Source organism: Chiloscyllium punctatum, chromosome 46 (genome assembly GCF_047496795.1).
Source record: "Chiloscyllium punctatum isolate Juve2018m chromosome 46, sChiPun1.3, whole genome shotgun sequence".
NCBI lineage: Eukaryota > Metazoa > Chordata > Chondrichthyes > Orectolobiformes > Hemiscylliidae > Chiloscyllium > Chiloscyllium punctatum.
Window position 1 is genome coordinate 38,813,418 of NC_092784.1, and position 22,528 is coordinate 38,835,945.

General features: G+C 51.4%; 1 protein-coding gene across 3 annotated transcripts in view; it reads left to right on the forward strand.

Moving 5' to 3' along the window:
- The first annotated feature begins 456 nt into the window (after positions 1 to 456).
- cyp4f3 (cytochrome P450, family 4, subfamily F, polypeptide 3) overlaps positions 457 to 22,528 on the forward strand; it is a 42,156-nt gene continuing 20,084 nt past the window's right edge. Inside the window, exons 1-6 of one of the 3 annotated variants that reach the window (XM_072564044.1) lie at positions 457 to 568; positions 7,414 to 7,624; positions 8,906 to 9,125; positions 19,008 to 19,061; positions 19,504 to 19,631; positions 21,041 to 21,162. In XM_072564044.1, coding sequence (XP_072420145.1) covers positions 7,415 to 7,624; positions 8,906 to 9,125; positions 19,008 to 19,061; positions 19,504 to 19,631; positions 21,041 to 21,162 — 734 coding nt within the window. In that variant the 5' untranslated portion in view covers positions 457 to 568; position 7,414. Of the gene's footprint in view, positions 569 to 7,413; positions 7,625 to 8,905; positions 9,126 to 14,180; positions 14,326 to 19,007; positions 19,062 to 19,503; positions 19,632 to 21,040; positions 21,163 to 22,528 lie in introns of all 3 variants that reach the window. The other 2 variants (XM_072564045.1, XM_072564046.1) reach the window with 2 other exon arrangements.

Genomic DNA, 22,528 nt, shown 5'->3' on the forward strand with positions numbered 1-22,528 from the left:
TGTTTTGGGGTGAGTGTGTTTTGGGGGTGAGTGTGTGTTGGGGGTGAGTGTGTTTTGGGGTGAGTGTGTGTTGGGGGTGAGTGTGTGTTGGGGGTGAGTGTGTTTTGGGGTGAGTGTGTGTTGGGGGTGAGTGTGTGTTGGGGTGAGTGTGTATTGGTGGTGAGTGTGTTTTGGGGTGAGTGTGTGTTGGGGGTGAGTGTGTGTTGGAGTGAGTGTGTTTTGGGGTGAGTGTGTGTTGGGGGTGAGTGTGTGTTGGGGTGAGTGTGTATTGGTGGTGAGTGTGTGTTTTGGGGATCACTGGCGGGTCTCCCACTTGAAACATCACACTCGGACCCAATTGGACAAATGTATGATCGACCACCTTATCAACCAATAGCAGCGTCAGAAACTCAAGGAGGCGTGGCCTTTGGCCTATAAATGACCAATCGGAGGCGGGGGCGGGGCCAGTGGCTGATGTGTCGCTGAGTGGATTCAGTCCCGGAGCAGGTCGTTATCCAGAAGCTGAACAGGAACTGATCGGGATCTGGTCTCGGAGTGTGTGGTAATCCGGTCCCGGAGCAGGTCTCAGGTGAGTCAGTAGATCCGTCTGTCAATCCCGCCTGCCCCGGAAATGTGTCTGAACAGGATTGATTACAAACAGGATCCGAAATAGCTGGAAAACCCAGAGGGACAGTCAAGTTACTGTGAGGTCCAACCCCACAATGATCCTGATCCAGGCACAGATCCTGATCCAGGCAGAGATCCTGATCCCCGTGCATATCCTGATCCAGGCACAGATCCTGATCCAGGCAGAGATCCTGATCCCCGTGCAGATCCTGATCCAGGCAGAGATCCTGATCCAGGCACAGATCCTGATCCAGGCAGAGATCCTGATCCCCGTACAGGTCCTGATCCCCGTGCAGATCCTGATCCAGGCAGAGATCCTGATCCAGGTACAGATCCTGATCCAGATCCAGACACAGACACAGATCCTGATCCAGACACAGATCCTGATCCAGGCAGAGATCCTGATCCCCATACAGATTCTGAACCAGTTGCTGTCTGGACGTACTTGTGGAACTGCCCTGAGCCAGTGTCCCTGCCAGAAAGTGTCTCTGACCCTGTAGCTCTCTCTAACACTGTCCCTTCAATCTCTGGGAATAGCTTGCTGTTGGTTTCACAGTGACTCTGGTTAGCCCTGCTTCCTCATAGCACTAGAGACCCGGGTTCAGGGGTCAGTGTAGACTTGTTGAGGTGAACTGACTGTCCCTACGCTGTAGGGAATCTATGGACTATGCTGGGCTGTTCCTCATTCTGTGACCAAACTCTGTGTGATACTATTCTTGACAGGCATGGAATAAAGTGAGTGAGAGACAGGAAACAGGGGGTTGTGGTGACATTTCTCAGTGAGATCCCCCATATTCTAGTGCTGGGAGTGCTGCTTTTATTAAATCTCGATTACTATTGTAACTGGTTGTGTGCACAGAGTAAAATGTCCAAACTCCAAAAATCACAAAAAAAGGTAGTACTCCAAATCCAGAGGGGATGCAGATGGAAGGGTGGTCTTTATTTTAAAGGGAATAGAGCACAGAAGCAAATAAGTTTTGCTAAAACTATACCAGGCACCAGGCAGAGCACAGCTGGAATACTGTATTATGTTTGGGCCTCTCACCTATGAAAAAAATATCCTGGTATTGGAGGCAGTCCAGAGGAGGGAGAGAATGAGAAAATACGGCTTTTACTTGTTAGGATATAAAAGAATGAGAGGTGACCTTATTGAAATATACAAAATTCTTAGAGGACTTGATTTGGAAGGCTTGTTGGAGAGTCCAAAACCAGAGGGTATAATCTCAGAGTGCTTCAGAGAACATCTCCGGGACACCCGCACCAACCAACCCCATTACCCCTTGGCCGAACACTTCAATTACCCCCCCTCCCACTCTGCCGAGGACATGCAGGTCCTGGGCCTCCTCCATCAACTCCCCCTCACCACCCGACGCCTGGACGAAGAATGCCTCATGGTAAAAACAATGACTGCAGATGCTGGAAACCAGATTCTGGATTAGTGGTGCTGGAAGAGCACAGCAGTTCAGGCAGCATCCAAGGAGCAGCAAAATCGACGTTTCGGGCAAAAGCCCTTCATCAGGAATAAAGGCAGTGAGCCTGAAGTGTGGAGAGATAAGCTAGAGGTGGGTGGGGGTGGGGAGAAAGTAGCATAGAGTACAATGGGTGAGTGGGGGAGGGGATGAAGGTGATAGGTCAGGGAGGAGAGGGTGGAGTGGTTAGGTGGAAAAGAAGATAGGCAGGTAGGACAAATCGTGGGGACAGTGCTGAGCTGGAAGTTTGGAACTAGGGTGAGGTGGGGGAAGGGGAAATGAGGAAACTGTTGAAGTCCACATTGATGCCCTGGGGTTGATGTGTTCCGAGGCGGAAGATGAGGCGTTCTTCCTCCAGGCGTCTGGTGGTGAGGGAGCGGCGGTGAAGGAGGCCCAGGACCTCCATGTTCCCAGCAGAGTGGGAGGGGGAGTTGAAATGTTGGGCCACGGGGCGGTTTGGTTGATTGGTGCGCGTGTCACGGAGATGTTCCCTAAAGCGCTCCGCTAGGAGGCATCCCGTTTCCCCAATGTAGAGGAGACCGCATCGGGAGCAACGGATACAATAAATGATATTAGTGGATGTGCAGGTAAAACTTTGATGGATGTGGAAGGCTCCTTTAGGGCCTTGGATGGAGGTGAGGGAGGAGGTGTGGGCACAGGTTTTACAGTTCCTGCGGTGGCAGGGGCAAGTGCCAGAATGGGAGGGTGGGTTGTAGGGGGGCGTGGACCTGACCAGGTAGTCATGGAGGGAACGGTCTTTGCAGAAGGCGGAAAGGGGTGGGGAGGGAAATATATCCCTGGTGGTGGGGTCTGTTTGGAGGTGGCAGAAATGTCGGCGGATGATTTGGTTTATGCGAAGGTTGGTAGGGTGGAAGGTGAGCACCAGGGGCGTTCTGTCCTCGTTACAGTTGGAGGGATGGGGTCTGAGGGCGGAGGGGCGGGATGTGGATGAGATGCGTTGGAGGCCATCTTTAACCACGTGGGAAGGGAAATTGCGGTCTCTAAAGAAGGAGGCCATCTGGTGTGTTCTATGGTGGAACTGGTCCTCCTGGGAGTAGATACGGCGGAGGCAGAGGAATTGGGAATACAGGATGGCATTTTTGCAAGAGATAGGGTAGGAAGAGGTGTAATCCAGGTAGCTGTGGGAGTCGGTGGGTTTGTAAAAAATGTCAGTGTCAAGTCGGTCATCATTAATGGAGATGGAGAGGTCCAGGAAGGGGAGGGAGGTGTCAGAGATGGTCCAGGTAAATTTAAGGTCAGGGTGGAATGTGTTGGTGAAGTTGATGAATTGCTCAACCTCCTCGCGGGAGCATGAGGTGGTGCCAATGCAGTCATCAATGTAGCGGAGGAAGAGGTGGGGAGTGGTGCCGGTGTAATTACGGAAGATCGACTATTCTATGTAGCCAACAAAGAGACAGGCATAGCTGGGGCCCATACGTGTGCCCATGGCTACGCCTTTGGTTTGGAGGAAGTGGGAGGATTCGAAGGAGAAATTGTTAAGGGTGAGGACCAGTTCGGCCAAACGAATGAGAGTGTCGGTGGAAGGGTACTGTTGGGGACGTCGGGAGAGGAAAGAACGGAGGGCTTGGAGGCCCTGGTCATGGCGGATGGAGAAACATATCAGCCATGATTGAATGACGGAGCAGATTCGATGGGCTGAATGGCCTAATTTCTGCTCCTGTCTTATGGTCTTATTCCTTCCCACAAAGGGTGTTTGGGCTTAGAGACCACTTTTCCCGATCCCTGTGAACCCAGCTGGTTATTTCTTGATGATTTTCAAACCAATTTTGAATTCTCGGTGAGGATTTCCATTCTGTGGATTGGTGAGCGGTCTGGCGGAAGGAGTGGTCCCAGGGCAGCTGTGGCTAAGGGGTATGGGGCGGGAGACTGGTCCCTGGGGGGGGTTGGCTGAATTCGTAAAGGGATGGTGGGCCATTGTGTGATTCTGCAAAGACTGCTAGAGAATACTGCTTTCCCAATACCTCCCACCCTCACCTAATCACCCCCACCCTCACCCTCACCTAACCATCCTCACCTAACCACCCCACACTCACCTAACCACTCCCACCCTCACCCTCACCTAACCACCCCCACACTCACCTAACCACTCCCACCCTCACCCTCACCTAACCATCCTCACCTAACCACCCCCACACTCACCTAACCACCCCCACCCTCACCCTCACCTAACCACCCCCATACTCACTTAACCACACCTGCCCTCACCCTCATCTAACCACCCCCACCCTCACCCTCACCTAACCACCCCACACTCACCTAACCACTCCCACCCTCACCCTCACCTAACCACCCCCACACTCACCTAACCACCCCCATACTCACTTAACCACACCTGCCCTCACCCTCATCTAACCACCCCCACCCTCACCCTCACCTAACCACCCCCACCCTCACCCTCACCTAACCACCCCCATACTCACTTAACCACACCCGCCCTCACCCTCATCTAACCACACCCGCCCTCACCCTCATCTAACCACCCCCACCCTCACCCTCACCTAACCATCCTCACCTAACCACCCCCGCCCCTCACTCTCATCTAACCAACCACATCCTCACCTAACCACCCTCACCTAACCACCCCCACCCTCACCCTCACCTAACCAGCCCCACACTCACCTAACCACCCCCACCCTCACCTAACCATCCTCACCTAACCACTCCCAACCCCACCCTCACCTTACCACCCCCACCCTCACCCTCACCTAACCAGCCCCACACTCACCTAACCAGCCCCACACTCACCTAACCACCCCCACCTCCCACCCTCATCTAACCACCTCCCACCCTCATCTAACCACCTCCCACCCTCACCCAGCCACACCCACCCTCACCCAACCATCCCCAATCTCACTTAACCACCCTCACCCTCACCTAACCATCCTCACCCTCACCCTCACCTAACCACCCCCACCCTCACCTAACCATCCTCACCTAACCACCCCCACCCTCACCCTCACCTAACCACCCCCACACTCACCTAACCACCCCCACCCTCATCCTCACCTAACCAAACCCACCCTCACCCTCACCTAACAACCTTCACCCTCCCCTAACCGCCTCCACCCTCACGCTCACCTAACCACCCTACCCTCACCCTCACCTAACCACCCTCACCATCACCTCACCAGCCCCACCCTCACCCTCACCTAACCACCTCCACCCTCACCCTCACCTAACCAAACCCACCCTCACCCTCACCTAATCCCTCCACCGTCACCTAACTACCCCCACCCTCACCTAGCCACCCCCACACTCCCCTAACCACCACCACGCTCACCTAATCACCCCCACCTCCTCCTAACCACCCTCACCTAACCACCCTCACCCTCACCTAACCACCCCCACCCCACCCTCACCTAACCACCCTCACCAAACCACCCCCACTCTCACCTAACCACCCCACACTCACCTAACCACCCCCACCCTCACCTAACCAGCCCACCCCCGCCCTCAAATCCTCCAACCCTGGCAACATCCTTGTAAATCTTTTCTGAACCTTTTCAAGTTTCACATCATCCTTCCAATAGGAAGGAGACCAGAATTGTCCTTACGACCTGGTGGGGGAGTCCAGAACTAGAGGGTTTAGGGTGAGAGGGGAAAGATATAAAAGAGACCTAAGGGGCAATTTTTTCACACAGAGGGTATGGAATGAGCTGCCAGAGGAAGTGGTGGAGGCTGGTACAATGGGGCGGCACGGTGGCACAGTGGTTAGCACTGCTGCCTCACAGCGCCAGAGACCTGGGTTCAATTCCCGCCTCAGGCGACTCTCTGTGTGGAGTTTGCACATTCTCCCCGTGTCTGCGTGGGTTTCCTCCGGGTGCTCCGGTTTCCTCCCACAGTCCAAAGATGTGCAGGTCAGGTGAATTGGCCATGCTAAATTGCCCGTAGTGTTAGGTAAGGGGTATGGGTGGGTTGCGCTTCGGCGGGGCAGTGTGGACTTGTTGGGCCGAAGGGCCTGTTTCCACACTGTAAGTAATCTAATCTAATCTAATCTAATCATTTAAAAGGCATCTGGCTGCGTATATGAATAGGAAGGGTGTGGAGAGATGTGGGTCGGGTGCTGGCAGGTGGGCCTAGATTGGGTTGGGATATCTGGTTGGCATGGACGGGTTGGACCGAAGGGTCTGTTTCCATGCTGTACATCTCTATGACTCTATACTATGATAAAACCTCAAAATTATCTTGAGAAGGTGACTTAAAAGAAGTTCTGGAATTTATATATTAATGAACTGAAACCCGCAACCCATTTTAAAAGGACTGCAATTTGACGACAGCCCACTGGCCCCTTACCCAGGGCTATTAAGGATAGGTACTATCCCACATCTCACAACAGCATTTTTCTAAAACAGTCTAATGGAGAGCCAGGACAGAGTCAGGTGAGAATTGGGAGGATTGACAGAGTAAAGGACACACTAAGGGACACAGGGGGATGAAGCAATGGGACTGACAAACAGGATCAAGGAACACACTGTCTGCAGTCGGATATGATTTGGAGATAGTGACTAGGCTTCAGCCAGCCAATGGGAAAGAGTCAGTATATCGATGATGTCACACATTAGCCCATCCTACTGGGTCCAGGTTGAAAGTAGGAAGTACAGAGTTCCTCATTTGCAGGAGATGACTGAGCAGTTATTGTAGAGCTACACTCACAGCTGGATACACAGGATGGGGGAAGTCTTCCCTCAAAGCCTTACACAACATTATTCTCCAAATTACCATCTAATGTGGAACCTACCTCCAGCGCATACACAAGCAGAACATTCCTCACCCTGACTACTTCCTGTGTGAAAGAAAAGCTTTTAATTCAAATCACTCCTGTCTCATAGGACTTGAAATCCATGCAAATGTGGCCTGTTTGAAAAAGTGATCTTCTTAAATAATAATCAGGGATGCATTAGTTAGGGGTAAGGGGAGGGTAGGGGAATGGGTCTGGGTGGGATACTGTTTGGAGGGTCAGTGTGGACTTGTTGGGCCTAATGGCCTGTTTCCACACTGTAGGGAGTCTATGATTCAATGAAATGCTGCCTATCCAGCGAGACCCTAATCCTGTAAATGTATAAAGAAAAAAAAAATCTCCCACACCTTTGATCCTTTCATCAGAGTAAATTATATAAACTGTAAAGAGTTGGGAGCCTAGCATTGACCCCTGGAGCACAGCATCCTGCCTTTGGCTCCTCTCTGTGCCATCACTAGGGGGATTGAATCCCGACTGCGGTCTCTCTCCCTATCCTGTAATGTCGAACATCTGCTGGATATGTTTTGCCTGAATGAATGGTTTCTGAGCGCTGATTTTCCTGTTGTCTCTCCCTGACAGGATGTTGCCACTGTTGAAGCAGGTGGCTCTGGGCCAAGGCTCTATCCGGGCCTACCTCTGGTTCTTCGTCATTGCCCTGGCCTTGACCGCCATCATCAAAGCTGCACTCGGTGCCCTCAACCTGCTGAGGCGTTTCCGGGACAACACCAGGAGGTTGAGGTGTTTTGAAAGTCCCCCCAGGAGGAGCTGGCTGATGGGGCACCTGGGAATGGTAGGATCCCTGGAAAGCAGAGTGGGAAGCCCCTTCGCTGGGAGGTGGGAGACTGACAGATCCTGGATCTACGCCGACACACCGGGAAGGGGACAGGAATAATTGAGGCTGTTCTGTGAACCAGTGGAGGGTGGAGGGGCTGTGGATAACTGACCCTAAAAACAACCCATGGGCTTTTGGGGAGGTAGAGGGTGGAGAATTGGGGCCTTCCCCCTCAGTCTAGCCCCTGTCCACCATGACTCTGATTTGGGGGCAGGGCGTGGAGACCAGCGGGGAAGCAGAGCTATGACTATGACCAGGGGCAGGGTGGCCATGATCTTACTGACTGGATGAACACAGGTTCGAGGGGCTGAATGGCCTGCTCCTGTTCCTGAGTCCCGTGTTTCTGACACGGCATGGGGTGGCATCCATAAGGCTGAAGCATCTGTTGAACCGATGTAGAATCAGAGAAAATCGGAACACGAATAGGCCATTTTCCCTTCAAGCCTGCCCCACCGTTCAATATGATCAGCCAATTCATTATCTTGTTACCTATACCTTTGATCCCTTCAGCCCCATGAACAACATTGAACTCTTTCTTGAGGACTTTCAATGCTTTGACCTCAACAGTTTCCATGGCAGCTCTCCCAGTCTCTGGGTGAAGAGATTTCTCCTCCTCTCACTCCGATACGGCCCACTCTGCATCCTCAAACTGTGACCCCAGTTCTGAGCTTCCCAGACGTTGGGAATATCCTTCCTGTGTTTACCCTGCCCGGTCCTATTGGAATTTTATAGGTATCTATGAGAGCTCCCCCTCTGTTGTAAACCATGGTGAATATAGTCTGAACTGATCCAGGCTCTCTTCACAAGCCAGTCCCAGGAATGGATTATGGATTTTGTTGCAATGTGAAGGTGTAGGAGTAAGGGGGATTGTATAGCTCTGTCACACTCCTGTCTCCGCGTGTGTGTGTGTGGTGGGGAGGGGAAGGGACTCTGTGTCTGTGAGTGTGTGTGTATGTGTCTGTGTGTGTGGGTATTCGTCCTCGTGGGTGCCTTCTCTTTGTAACTCCAACTGCTCAGACGCGCTATGACCTACCTGTGGTGCAGGTGGGATTTGAACCAGGGACCTCCTGCCTCAGAGGTAGGGACACTACCACTGCACCACAGGCGCTTTCCGTTCTCCCCGTTCAGTGGGTGTTTTGTTAAGTTGACTAACTACCTGAAACCTGCTGCTTGGATCTGTGTTTGCTGTGACTTTGCATCCTAATGTCTCTCTCTGTTTGTACACCCCACTGTGGGCAGGTCAACCCCGATGAGGAAGGCATGAGAAAGATCGCAGAGCTGGTTTTGACATTCCCACTCACCATGAAGACATGGCTGGGACCAGCTTTGCCACTGATCTCGCTGTTCCACCCCGATTACATTAAGCCTGTCCTGTTGGCATCAGGTATTCAGTCAAAGCCCGAGCCGATGAGTATTGAAGTAAGGTGCTGGGAGAGGCTGTGGACACCTCAGTCCTCAGGTACTGACTGAGACAATCAGAATGGGATCCTGTCTAACAGGGAGAGGCAGACAGGCCAAGACAGAGGGATGGGACAGGCAAGTGGCAATGCAGCAAGGGGCCATTGGTTGTTACAATCCACACCAAGGGGACAGTCGGCTGTTCCTGATCCAAGATTCACCTGTTTCTCATGGGTCCGCTTTTCAATGTGGGCCCTGGGGGCAGGTGAAGGGTAGATTGGGTGGGTCAGCTGGTTGTCATGGAGATGGCAGCGGTTTCTCATAAACGTGGATTTCAGTGACCGGCCTGTGTGATACACAGTAGGCAGCAGGCCACAGGTCTGACTCTTCCACTAAAAGTTTTTGACGTTATTAAGAGCCAGATCCTCAGGTGAATCTCTGGAATATGCCCATCAATTTTGCCTGTCCTTGGATCTTGACATGGGGTTATCAGGACTCAATATTGTTGCCTTGGTGTATTGGATAGTGAGACAGTGTCAAGCCAGCTCTATAGGCACTGAGCATACAGGCTTCAGCCAGGTTAGGCCCCAGAGCCTTGGTAACTGCCCGACTTTGCTAAAATGGCTGCCCTCACACAAAATGGTTGCCATTGTGAAGGCACTGAGGTGTAACCAGGATCTCCCATCACACGCCCCAGTTCTGACTTTACTGAGGAACCATCATTATCTCTGAGCAGAAGTCAACTTTGACTATTAAACGTGAATCAGGACGGGCCCTGGGAGGGTAGGTGAGGTAACTTGACACAGGTCCCTCCTCAGTTTGTGAGGAATGTATCTGTTTGAATTCAGCTGTGGAGAAGCTGATACAGTGAAAAAACTGTCAATTTTTTCTCTCTATGTACGCTATTGAATTCAGATACAGGTCAGTGTCTCCAGATATGTGTGTCATCTCTAAAAGCTGAAAGTTTGTTTTATAAAAGTTTGGAGTTCTTCACAGCCAGATCCTTTCCTAAATAGACTGTTGTTCACAAGGAGAAAGTGAGGACTGCAGATGCTGGAGATCAGAGCTGAAAATGTGTTGCTAGAAAAGCACAGCAGGTCGGATTCCTGAAGGGCTCATGCCCGAAACGTCGATTCTCCTGCTCCTTGGATGCTGCCTGACCTGCTGCGCTTTTCCAGCCACACATTTTCAGCTGTTGTTCACAAGGCCAGGTTTGTGGGCAAAAATACGATCTTTCTGGCAATTTAAAGAAAGGTGACTGCTTGGATAGCTTGGTCTCTCTGGTATATCTGTTGGTGCTTTTGGTGTGCTCACCTCTCCACTATTGGCGATGTCATTGGTGTGACCCCTTCGCTCTCTGTTCATTGTTTGTCTGATCTATTGCTCTTGGCTGGTTGGGCAGTCTTACTTGCTGGGGATTGAAGTGGAATAGTGACCTTGTACCGTGCCCTGAGGTAAACCATCAGGAGTCACCTTAACATGCCCTAGATCCCTGGTCCAAATCAATCCAAACATCTCCTCTGCTGCTTTTCACCCTCTATGTGTCCTCCTTCACTCAATCTCCTTGTGTTGTTTTCTTTCTATCCTCTTTCTCACTGCCTCTCCCTTTGTCCCTGTCTAATTCCTCTCTTCCTTCACTCCCTCAATCCCTGACTCTTGTCCCTCTCTGTTTATCCCACAGGTTACATGGGATCTCATCTGTGTGTTCACATGGTTGAGGTGTTTCATAACCCTCTATCAATCCCAAATTAATTCCACTGCCCTGTATTCCTGATGAAGGGCTTTTGCCCGAAACGTCAATTTTCCTGCTCCTTGGATACTGCCTGAACTGCCTTTTCCAGCACCACTCTAATCCAGAATCTGGTTTCCAGCATCTGCAGTCATTGTTTTTACCAAATCTCACTGGCCGCGCACTCTCCCCATAGCCCTGTAACAATCCCAAGCTAATCCCACTGCCCCACTCTCTCCCCATAGCCCTGTATCAATCCCAAACTAATCCCACTGCCCCATTCTCTCCCCATAGCCCTGTATCAATCCCAAACTATTCCCACTGCCCCCACTCTCTCCCAATAACTCTGTTTCAATCCCCAAACTAGTCCCACTGCCCCACACTCCCCCCCATAGCCCTGCATCGATCCCCAAACAAATCCCACTGCCCCACACTCCCCCCCCATAGCCCTGCATCGATCCCCAAACAAATCCCACTGCCCCACTCTCTCCCCATAGCCCTGTATCAATCCCAAACTATTCCCACTGCCCCCACTCTCTCCCCATAGCCCTGTATCAATCCCAAACTATTCCCACTGCCCCCACTCTCTCCCCATAGCCCTGTATCAATCCCAAACTATTCCCACTGCCCCCACTCTCTCCCCCATAGCCCTGTATCAATCCCCAAACTAATCCCACTGCCCCATTCTCTCCCCATAGTCCTGTATGAATCCCCAAACTAATCCCACTGCCCCACTCACTCCCCATAGCCCTGTATCAATCCCCAAACTAATCCCACTGCCCCACTCTCTCCCCATAGCCCTGTATCAATCCCCAAACTAATCCCACTGCCCCACTCACTCCCCATAGCCCTGTATCAATCCCAAACTATTCCCACTGCCCCCACTCTCTCCCAATAACTCTGTATCAATCCCCAAACTAGTCCCACTGCCCCACACTCCCCCCATAGCCCTGCATCAATCCCCAAACTAATCCCACTGCCCCATTCTCTCCCCATAGTCCTGTATGAATCCCCAAACTAATCCCACTGCCCCACTCACTCCCCATAGCCCTGTATCAATCCCCAAACTATTCCCACTGCCTCACTCTCTCCCCATAGCCCTGTATCAATCCCCAAACTAATCCCACTGCCCCTGCTCTCCCCATAGCCCTGTATCAATCCCCAAAATAATCCCACTACCCCGCTCTCTCCCCATAGCCCTGTATCAATCTCCAAACTAATCCCACTGCCCCTGCTCTCCCCATAGCCCTGTATCAATCCCCAAAATAATCCCACTACCCCGCTCTCTCCCCATAGCCCTGTATCAATCCCCAAAATAATCCCACTACCCCGCTCTCTCCCCATAGCCCTGTATCAATCTCCAAACTAATCCCACTGCCCCGCTCTCTCCCCATAGCCCTGTATCAATCTCCAAACTAATCCCACTGCCCCATTCTCTCCCCATAGTCCTGTATGAATCCCCAAACTAATCCCACTGCCCCACTCTCTCCCCATAGCCCTGTATCAATCCCCAAACTAATCCCACAGCCCCGTGCTATCCCCATAGCCCTGTATCAATCCCCAAACTAATCCCACTGCCCCACTCTCTCCCCATAGCCCTGTATCAATCCCCAAACTAATCCCACTGCCCCACTCACTCCCCATAGCCCTGTATCAATCACAAACTAATCCCACTGCCCCACTCTCTCCCCATAGCCCTGTATCAATCACAAACTAACCCCATTACAAGCATACACATCTAAGTGAATAATCACCATTTCACTCTGTATATATTTAATATGCATACTTGGATTTATTTTGAATTAACCAGTTCAAAGATGGGACTTGAAAATGCGTCTCTCTCGCTCAGTGTTAAGGACACTACCACTAAGGAGTCCTTAAACTAGTGGTTCACCTAAATCCCGAATTAATACCCATCAACTACCTTTAACTAATCATAATTAACAGAATGAATTCACCCTGCACCCCCCTCCTCCGTTTGCAGACTGTCTCCCTGCTTTTGTGTGGTGTGTGTGGGTGTGTGTCTGTGGTGTGTGTGTGTCGGGGTGTATGTGTGTGGGTGTGTGTGTATGGGTGTGTGTATCTGTGCGTGTCTGTGTCAGGGTGTGTGTCTGTGTCGGTGTATTTCGGGGTGTGTGTGTGTGTGGGTGTGTATTTGTGTGTCTGTGGGTGTTTGTGTCAGGGTGTGTGTGTGTCAGTGTGTGTATGTTGGAGTGTGTGGGGTGGGTGTGGGTGTCTGTGGGTGTGGGTGTCTGTGGGTGTGGGTGTCTGTGGGTGTGGGTGTCTGTGGGTGTGGGTGTCTCCTTCCATTTTACTTCAGTTGGCTCTTTCCCATGTTATTTGCTCACTCGTCATCCATCTCTTCCGTTTTCTGTTTGTCGCCTTTATTCTCTCCTTCTCTATCTGTCTCTCTTGTTTTCTCTCTCTCTCTCTCTCTCTCTCTCTCTTTTCCACCCCCCATCTCTGTATGTTCCTCCCTCCCCAGCACTGGACTATATTGCAGGGTAATTATTTAATACTGCGGCTCTATGAAGTAAATCTTTTGCTTGTGTGAAAATAATTCCTAATAGAAGGACCACTGCATGAGCTGGGGACAAAATGACACCATTTCAGAATTATATGACCAGCTTCAGCCTGAACTTTTGATCAATTTTTCCGGACTTCACAAAGACCTGTTTCCTAACCAGGGTCCACTTCTGCTGCACCAGGACACCTCGTGTGTCAATGGCAAACTGTTTCAGCTGCTGATTTTTCCATGGAATCCATACAGTGTGGAAACAGGCCATTTGACCCGACAAGTCCACACCGACCCTCCGAAGAACGTCCCTCCCAGACCCATTCCCCTCCCCTTTCCCAGGAACCCTGCACTTCCCATGGCTAATCCATCTAACCTGCACATCCCTGAACACTATGGGTGATTTACCATGGTCAATCCACCCTAGCCTACACATCCCTGAACACTATGGGTAATGTACCGTGGCCCACCAGACGTGCACAACTTTGGAATGTGGGAGTAAACCGGAGCACCCAGAGGAGACCTACTCTGGAATCGATGCCTGGTTTGGTGGTCCCAGAGGGGACCTGGAAAATGGTTCATTGTGAATTCCGTGGCTTGGCTAGTTATTTAATCTCAATCTTCTCTGAATTCACCAAGTCCCTTTTCTGAATGTGCTGAAGCAGAACTCACTATCCAATTATCTTTTCAATTGCGAAGATTGATTGATAAAGGGGGTGGTCTTAATAATTTTCTGCCCAAATTGGTTGTCTTTGGGCTCAAACTGATTGGGATTTGATGATGGTTTGTTGGGAATCGAGGGTTTGATTGCCTTTTTTGCCTATTACTCTCTTGTTAACTTCTTGCCTCCCACCTGATCTTTATTTCATTAGATCCGCAGTTCAGAGGAAGGCCTTAACCTGGTTAATGACATCGTCAAACGCTATGTATACTGCTGCCTTACGTGGTTTGGACCCACCTACCCAATAGTGAGACTTTTCCATCCAGCCTACACCAAATGTGTCCTTTTGGCATCAGGTAGAGGAGCTTCCACCCTCCAACACAGATCAGAAAATTGGTATCAGTTCGAATAATGTCCTCAGTTTGGTGAACTCTGGTTACTTATGTTTGGGATCTAGTAGATCTCACCATGGAAAGGGAATTGGGGAAGCACTTGATCAATATGAGGGTGATCAGAGAGCTCTTTCAAAGGCTAGCACAGGGGCAGGGGGCTGAATGGCCTAATCTGACTCTGCTCCTTAGCACCAGCCTGTCAACCATGAGCCAGTGATGTTCCATCAATGTCAACTCTGTCAGACGTTGCTGACCCTTTCCGTTCACTGAGTGTTTACAAAATGAAGCAAGTTGTTTTCTTTGTTATTTTGGATTCACAGGGATTCTGGTTTGGAAAGAACCTAGGAGTAGGCCAGGATGAGATGTGGAAGTCTTTCAGGGAATGTTGGAGTCAGTGTTAAGCCTCAGTGTCTCAATCACTTTGTCAGAGAGGCTGTTGTTTTATCCTGCTTTGTCTCTATTCCTTCCATCTCCCAGCCCTCTCTCAGCCTAAGAGGAAAAGCAATCTGCCCGATGGTCTATTTGTTATCTTTTCTCAGACTATGGACAGCGCTGCTTGGGTCCAGTGTTTATTGCCCATCAGGGGTAAATGTAGTATAATGGGTGGGTTACTCTTTGGAGGATCGGTTTGGACTTGTTGGGCTGAAGGGCCTGTTTCCACATGGTGATGATTGTATGATTCTAGGTGCCCTTGAGAAAGTGATGGGGAGCTGCCTTCTTGAACTGCTGATATCCACTGGCTGGGCGGTCCACTGGCTGGGCGGTCCATTCCTTCTCGCCTTTGTGGTGGGGTTGAGTGGTTTTCTTGGCCATTTGAGAATTAACCCAATTGCTGTGGTTCTGAAATCACACGTAGGGCAGACTGGGTCAGCACGGCAGATTTCCCTCTTTCTAAAGGGCATTATTGAACTCTTTGGTTATCCCATGACAATCGATGACAATTCCGTGGCCAACACTAAAGAAACTAGCTATTTAATTCCACATTTGTGGAGTTACTGGATTTCAATTCCATCAGCTGCCAGAGAGAGTGAGATTTGAACACCTGCCCACAGCATTAATCTGAACCACTGGATTATAATCCTGTCTCCTGACAATGTTCACTTAGAGTTTCCATCACGAGACCTATTAAGAGCTGTTGGAGTCACCTGCTTCCACCCCCGTCACAGTGAGATTAGTGAATATTGGTGCCCAATGCATTGATAAATCAATGGGTCAAACTCTAAACAGATGGCCCAGCTGTATTTGGAGAAAGTTGTGTTCTACATACCACATTGGAAGATATCTAATCGGATGTGGACTTTTGGTCAAGCTCATAAAATGTTTGACTTTCGAAAGGTGTTCAGTGATCAATGATCAACTGTTTTTTTTATTGATCAATGGTTTAATGTTTAACAAATCTGAAGTGAGAGGGGTTTGCTGTTTGGTTCCGTGACATCTGAAGCAGCTTTTGCATCCTCAGAATCAGAATCTGAAGAGGGAAGGCTCTACATTGGAAACAGTACAACCACAATGGCTTGATAAATCTCCTCCTGCACTCCATGGTTAATTGAGTATAGGTTTGGGGGTGCCAGAATTTCAAACAGAGAGCAGGGAGGGCTTTCTCTGAAGCAATACAAGGCACTAGTCGGACCACAGCTGGAATACTGTGAATAGCTTTGACCCATATCTAAGGACAGATATATTGGCACTGGAGGTAGTCTGGTGAAGGTTCACTAGATTTATCCATGATGTGGACGTGCCGGTGTTGGACTGGGGTGTACAAAGTTAAAAATCACACAACACCAGGTTATAGTCCAACAGGTTTATTTGGAGGCACCCTGGATAGATTTATTCAGAGTATGGAGGGATATTCTTATAAGAAGTAATTGAGTAGGTTGGGCCTGGAGTGTAGGAGAATGAGACTGAAGTTTATTGAAAAATTGAACATTTCGAGGGAATTGTGGAGAGAATTGTATCCCCAATGGGAGTCTCTACATCCAGAGGGTAAAATGTCAGAGTTAGCAGTTTCACCTTTACACAGATATAAGGAGAACTTTTCTTCTGTCACATTGTGAGGGGGTGGGATTATCTATTGTGTACACACTGTGAGGGGGCGGTATAGTCTATAACGTACACACCGTGAGGGGTGGGATAGTCTATAGGATACACACCGTGAGGTGTGGGATAGTCTATAGGGTACACACTATGATGGGTGGGATAGTCTATAAAGTACACACTGTGAAGGGTGGGAAAGCCTATAGCATACACACAGTGAGGGGTGGGATAGTCTTTAGGGTACACAGTGAAGGGATGGATAGTCTATAGGATACACACTGTGATGGGATGGGATAGTCTATAGGGTACACACTGTGATGGGGTGGGATAGTCTATAGCGTACACACAGCGAGGGGTGGGATGGTCTATAGGGTACACACTGTGAGGGGTGGGATAGTCTATAGGATACACACTGAGGGGTGGGATAGTCTATAGCGTACACAGCGAGGGTGGGATAGTCGATAGGTTCACACAGTGAGGGGTGGGATAGTCGATAGGTTCACACAGTGAGGGGTGGGATAGTCGATAGGTTCACACAGTGAGGGGTGGGATAGTCGATAGGTTCACACAGTGAGGGGTGGGATAGTCGATAGGATACACACTGAGGGGTGGGATAGTCTATAGCGTACACACAGTGAGGGGTGGGATAGTCGATAGGTTCACACAGCGAGGGTGGGATAGGCTATAGGGTACACACAGTGAGGGGTGGGATAGGCTATAGGGTACACACAGTGAGGGGTGGGATAGTCGATAGGTTCACACAGTGAGGGGTGGGATAGTCGATAGGTTCACACAGTGAGGGGTGGGATAGTCGATAGGTTCACACAGTGAGGGGTGGGATAGTCGATAGGTTCACACAGTGAGGGGTGGGATAGTCGATAGGTTCACACAGTGAGGGGTGGGATAGTCGATAGGTTCACACAGTGAGGGGTGGGATAGTCGATAGGTTCACACAGTGAGGGGTGGGATAGTCGATAGGTTCACACAGTGAGGGGTGGGAAAGGCTATAGGGTACACACTGTGAGGGGTGGGATAGTCGATAGGTTCACACTGTGAGGGGTGGGATAGTCGATAGGTTCACACAGTGAGGGGTGCAGGGGTTGATAGTATCTGTAGGGTATGATAGGTGGTATCGTCTCCCTTTCCGTGATGGTTGTGGCTGGTTATTGTGAATCCGATGATCATTAAGTCTCCCCCACTGGGAACCCCCGCTTGTGTTCAGTAAACTTTTATCTGACGGTTGTAGCTTTGATGTCTTTAGGGTACACACTTTGTGCGATGAGATTTTTGGTTGATTTGATGGGCTGAGCTGGCAATGTGAGCTAGTGCTGTGGTACAATGAAGGTGGCTTGTTCAGGAGGGAAAGGGCCTGGACCTCGAACCTCCCAATCTCATCAACTCCCCCTGGATCTGCGAGATTGCACTGATTTGTAGGAAAACAGTATATAGGTACTGAGTCACCTTTGGCATTGTGGAGCATTAAGTATGTTAGCAATTAACAAAATCGTTGTAAAATGACCAGCTTCCCATTTTGAAACGATTTGTTCAGATTAGATTCCGGACAGTGTGGGCCCACCAGTCCACACCGACCCTCCGAAGAGTAACCCATCCAGACCCATTTGATTGTTTGTTCAATCAAGGTATATTTCAATGTCCAGTTCAAGTTGCATCACACTGTAAACTTTTGCTATAAATTTTGTATCTTACAATGTGTCCTCCACAATCGCCTGATGAAGGAGCAGCGCTCCGAAAGCTAGTGCTTCCAATTAAACTTGTTGGACTATAACTTGGTGTTGTGTGATTTTTAAACTTTCTACACCCCAGTTCAACACCAGCTCCTCCATGGGTCTGGAGTCACATGTAGGCCAGACCAGGTGAGGATGACAGATTTCCTTCCCTAAAAGGCCTTGATGAACCAGAATGGATTTTTTTTTTGAAACAATAAGACCTTTAGCCTTTATTGAATTCAATCTGAATCAGTGGGATTTGAACGCAGGACCCCAGAGTCTCTGGATTAATAATCTGGCGATATTATCAAGATGTGCAGGTTTGGATGGATTGGTCATGCTAAATTGCCTATAGTGCTCAGGGATGTGTACATTAGAGATGTTAGTCAGGGTAAATATAGAGTAATAGAGTAGGGGGTGCGTGAATCTGGAGGGTTGGTGTGGACTTGTTGGGCCAAATGGCCTGTTTCCACACTGTAGGGATTCTGTGATTCCATTAGCTTCAGTGAGAGGAAAGACTCGCTGGGAAAGTTTGGTATCATTTACGAATTTGAGCTGTTTATAGTTTAGCTCCATGCAAACTCAAGACTACACCCACCCTGGATAATAAGCATTTACTCTTTCTATTTATTATTTGTTATTCATTTGCAGGATGCCAGTTTGGCCAGTATTTATTGCTTTTCTCTTATTGCTGGATTAGGGTGCTGTTAGGATTCTGGCCCAGTGAGCTGAAGGAATGGCGAGGTATTTCCAAGTCAGGATAGTGCACAGCATGCAGGGGAATGCAACTAACCTGCCTCGAATTGTCTTTATGATGTGGTGTTCTCCTTTTGAGTGATTGTAGAGTTTGGGTTCATCAAATCTTGTCTTCACTCTGTGTTTCAGCTTCCATTGCCCCAAAGGACAAACTTTTCTACGGTTTCCTCAGGCCTTGGTTGGGTAAGTAGTGGCCATTTTGTGTTGTCCTCCAACATTCCCGTCTCATTCGCTGTCCCTCGCTCCCCGATAATTTCTACGGGGGAGCTGTGTGCAGGAGCCGGGGTGGGGGGGGTAACCTTCGGTTAAAGTCTTTTCCCCGCTCCCACTTCGGCTTCCTGTACTGACCTCCCAGTGAGAGGTCCAGTTCTGAGGAAGGGTCACTGGACCCAAAATATTGACTATGTTTCTCTCTCCACAGTTGCTGCCAGACGTGCTGAGTTTCTCCAGCTCTCTCTGTGGGCCTCCCCAACAGATCCCTCACAGACCCCGACACCCAACAGCTACCCCACAGTCTCCCGGAGGTCAAACCCCTCCCTCCCTCCCCACAACCACAAGGTGTGGCATTGTACAGCAGGAATGCCCTGTCTGAACTGACCTGTGAACTTTGTCTTGGCCCTATCAGGTGATGGCCTGCTGATCAGTAAAGGGGAGCGATGGGCTCGGCACAGACGCCTGTTAACACCCGCCTTTCACTTTGACATCTTAAAGCCCTATGTCAAAATCTTCAACCAATCAACCAACATCCTCCACGTGAGTAACACACTGAGGGAGAGCTGGCACTGTCAGAGAGGGAGAGAGGGGGGAAGAGGGAGAGAGGGGGGAAGAGGGAGAGAGGGGGGAAGAGGGAGAGAGGCGGGAAGAGGGAGAGAGGGGGGAGAGAGGGAGGGAGGGAGAGGGGGAGAGAGGGAGGGAGAGGGGCGAGAGAGGGAGGGAGGGAGAGGGGGAGGGAGGAGGAAGAGAGGGGCGAGAGGGAGGGAGGGAGGGTGGGGGGGAGAGAGAGGGTGGGAGAGAGGGGCGAGAGAGAGGGTGGGAGAGAGGGGTGAGAGAGAGGGAGGGAGGGAGAAGGGAGGGAGAGAGAGCGTGGGAGGGAGGGAGAGAGAGGGAGGGAGAGAGTGAGGGGGGAGAGAGAGACGGGGAAAGAGAGGGGGGGGAGAGAGAGGGAAGGAGGGAGAGGTAAGGAGAGAGGAGGGAGAGGGAGGGAGAGAGTGGGGAGAGGGAGGGAGGGACAGAGACGAGGAGGGAGAAGAAGGGAGGGAGTGAGAGAGATGGCACTGACACTGTGACAGTCACTGTGTCCCTGAGTGTGAGCTGGCACTGTGGGTGTTCGTGTCCCTGAGTGTGAGCTGGCACTGTGGGTGATCGTGTCCCTGAGCGTGAGCTGGCACTGTGGGTGATCGTGTCCCTGAGCGTGAGCTGGCACTGTGGGTGATCGTGTCCCTGAGCGTGAGCTGGCACTGTGGGTGTTCGTGTCCCTGAGCGTGAGCTGGCACTGTGGGTGTTCGTGTCCCTGAGTGTGAGCTGGCACTGTGGGTGATCGTGTCCCTGAGTGTGAGCTGGCACTTTGGGTGATCGTGTCCCTGAGTGTGAGCTGGCACTGTGGGTGATCATGTCCTGAGTGTGAGCTGGCACTGTGGGTGATCGTGTCCCTGAGTGTGAGCTGGCACTGTGGGGTGGGGTGAGGAGGTGTGTTGGTGCTGCCTGTGGGGATAAGATGTGTTACACTGGGAAGGGTTTTGGAATTACCATGGGGATAGGACGGTGCTGCATGCTGCAGCCGACTGACCCCTGCCCCGTTGCCTCAGTGTCACTCTCCCTGCCCTCCCCACTCTCTCCCACAGGGTGTGCCAGTAGGTACCTGATTCTGTGCTGACCTGTTTACCCATAGCCCCTCTCTGTGTGTGTAACTCCCCCCCCATCCGTGAGTGTATCTCCCTGGAGCTCTCATCCATATGCAGTTCCTTGATGACCCAGTAGCCAGTGGGCCCCAGCTCAAGCTCCCCACCCCCTCCCGGTGTCTGGACTGGCCGCTCTGTAAATGGTCGGTGTTGTTGTGCGGCCACGGCTTGTTGGTGTTTCCTGTGGGGCTGCTGCGTTGTGTTTGAACTCCCCTCCGTATAGACACGTTGGGGAATGGCAGATGTTTCTCTGTCTCGCTGCAGGAGAAATGGGAGCGGCTGATATCAGAGGGAGCAACTTCACTGGAGATGTTTGAACACATTAGTCTGATGACCTTGGACAGTCTCCTGAAATGTACCTTCAGCTACGACAGTAACTGCCAGCTGTGAGTAACTCCAGGCCACACACCACCCACTGGCTTCTCTATGGGTAAGGCAGGACTCTGTCAGGTCAGCCATACACTTACTGTATGGGAGAGGGGCTGAATGGCCTCCTCATGTTGCTCAACCCCACGTTGCTATGGAGCGATTGCCCCTGGTGGGGGTATCGAGGCATTTGAAATGGGTGCAGAAACAGGCCATTCGGCCCTGCATACTATCCACTAAGATCACGGCTGACAGGATTTCCCAGCCACAGAATTTTGGATGGTTTCCATGGAGATTGTTCTGATTTCTGACAGTGATGAGTGTGTTGTGACAAGACCTAGCAGACAGCTGCCTGGGCTGTGGTAACTGTGGACGGAGTTGGATTCACTTTGGAAAAACCGCACTGTCTCATCGACTCCACCAAAACACAACATCGCCCCCTCCCCCGATACCAGCGGCCATCGTAGAAGTCTGCACCTCCCTCCCTCCACACTACCCCCCTCCCTCGGTGACTCCCTTACACCCCACTCCCCACAGCCCTCTCGATGACTCTGCTACCCCCTGAACCCCCCACATCGGTGACTCTCTTAGCCCCTCTACCCCTCCCCCCCACTCAGTGACTCTCTTACTCCCCCCCCCCCCCAAGCCCCTTCGGTGACTCCCTTACCCCCCCCCACCCCATGCTTCCCTTCCTCCCACAACCCTCCCCTCTCTCGGTGACTCCCTTACCCCCACCCCTCACCCCCTCCCCACTCCCCCCTCCCCCCCTCAGTGACTCTTACCCCCACTCCCCTCTGCCCTCTCGGTGAGTCTGACCTCCCCACCCCTCTCCCCCTCCCCAACCCTCCCCTCTCTCGGTGACTCCTTCACCCCCACCCCTCACCCCCTCCCCACTCCCCCCTCCCCCCTTCAGTGACTCTTACCCCCACTCCCCTCTGCCCTCTCGGTGAGTCTGACCTCCCCACCCCTCTCCCCCTCCCCCAACCCTCCCCTCTCTCGGTGACTCCTTCACCCCCACCCCTCTCCCCCTCCCCAACCCTCCCCTCTCTCAGTGACTCCTTCACCCCCACCCCTCTCGCCCTCCCCTCTCCCCCTCAGTGACTCTTACCCCACCCCTCCCCACTCCCCTCTCGGTGAGTCTTACCTCCCCACCCCTCTCCCCCTCCCCTCTCTCGGTGACTCCCTTACCCCCACCCCTCCCCCCTCTCCACTCCCCTCTCGGTGAGTCTTATCTCCCTACCCCTCTCCCCCTCCCCTCTCTCGGTGACTCCCTTACCCACAGCCCCTTGCTAGGTGTGCCCTGCCTGACTGAGCCTTGGTTAATGTCTCATCCCAGACTCAGCGCCCATGGCAGTGTCGCACTCCCATGGGACTGCACTGGAGCAC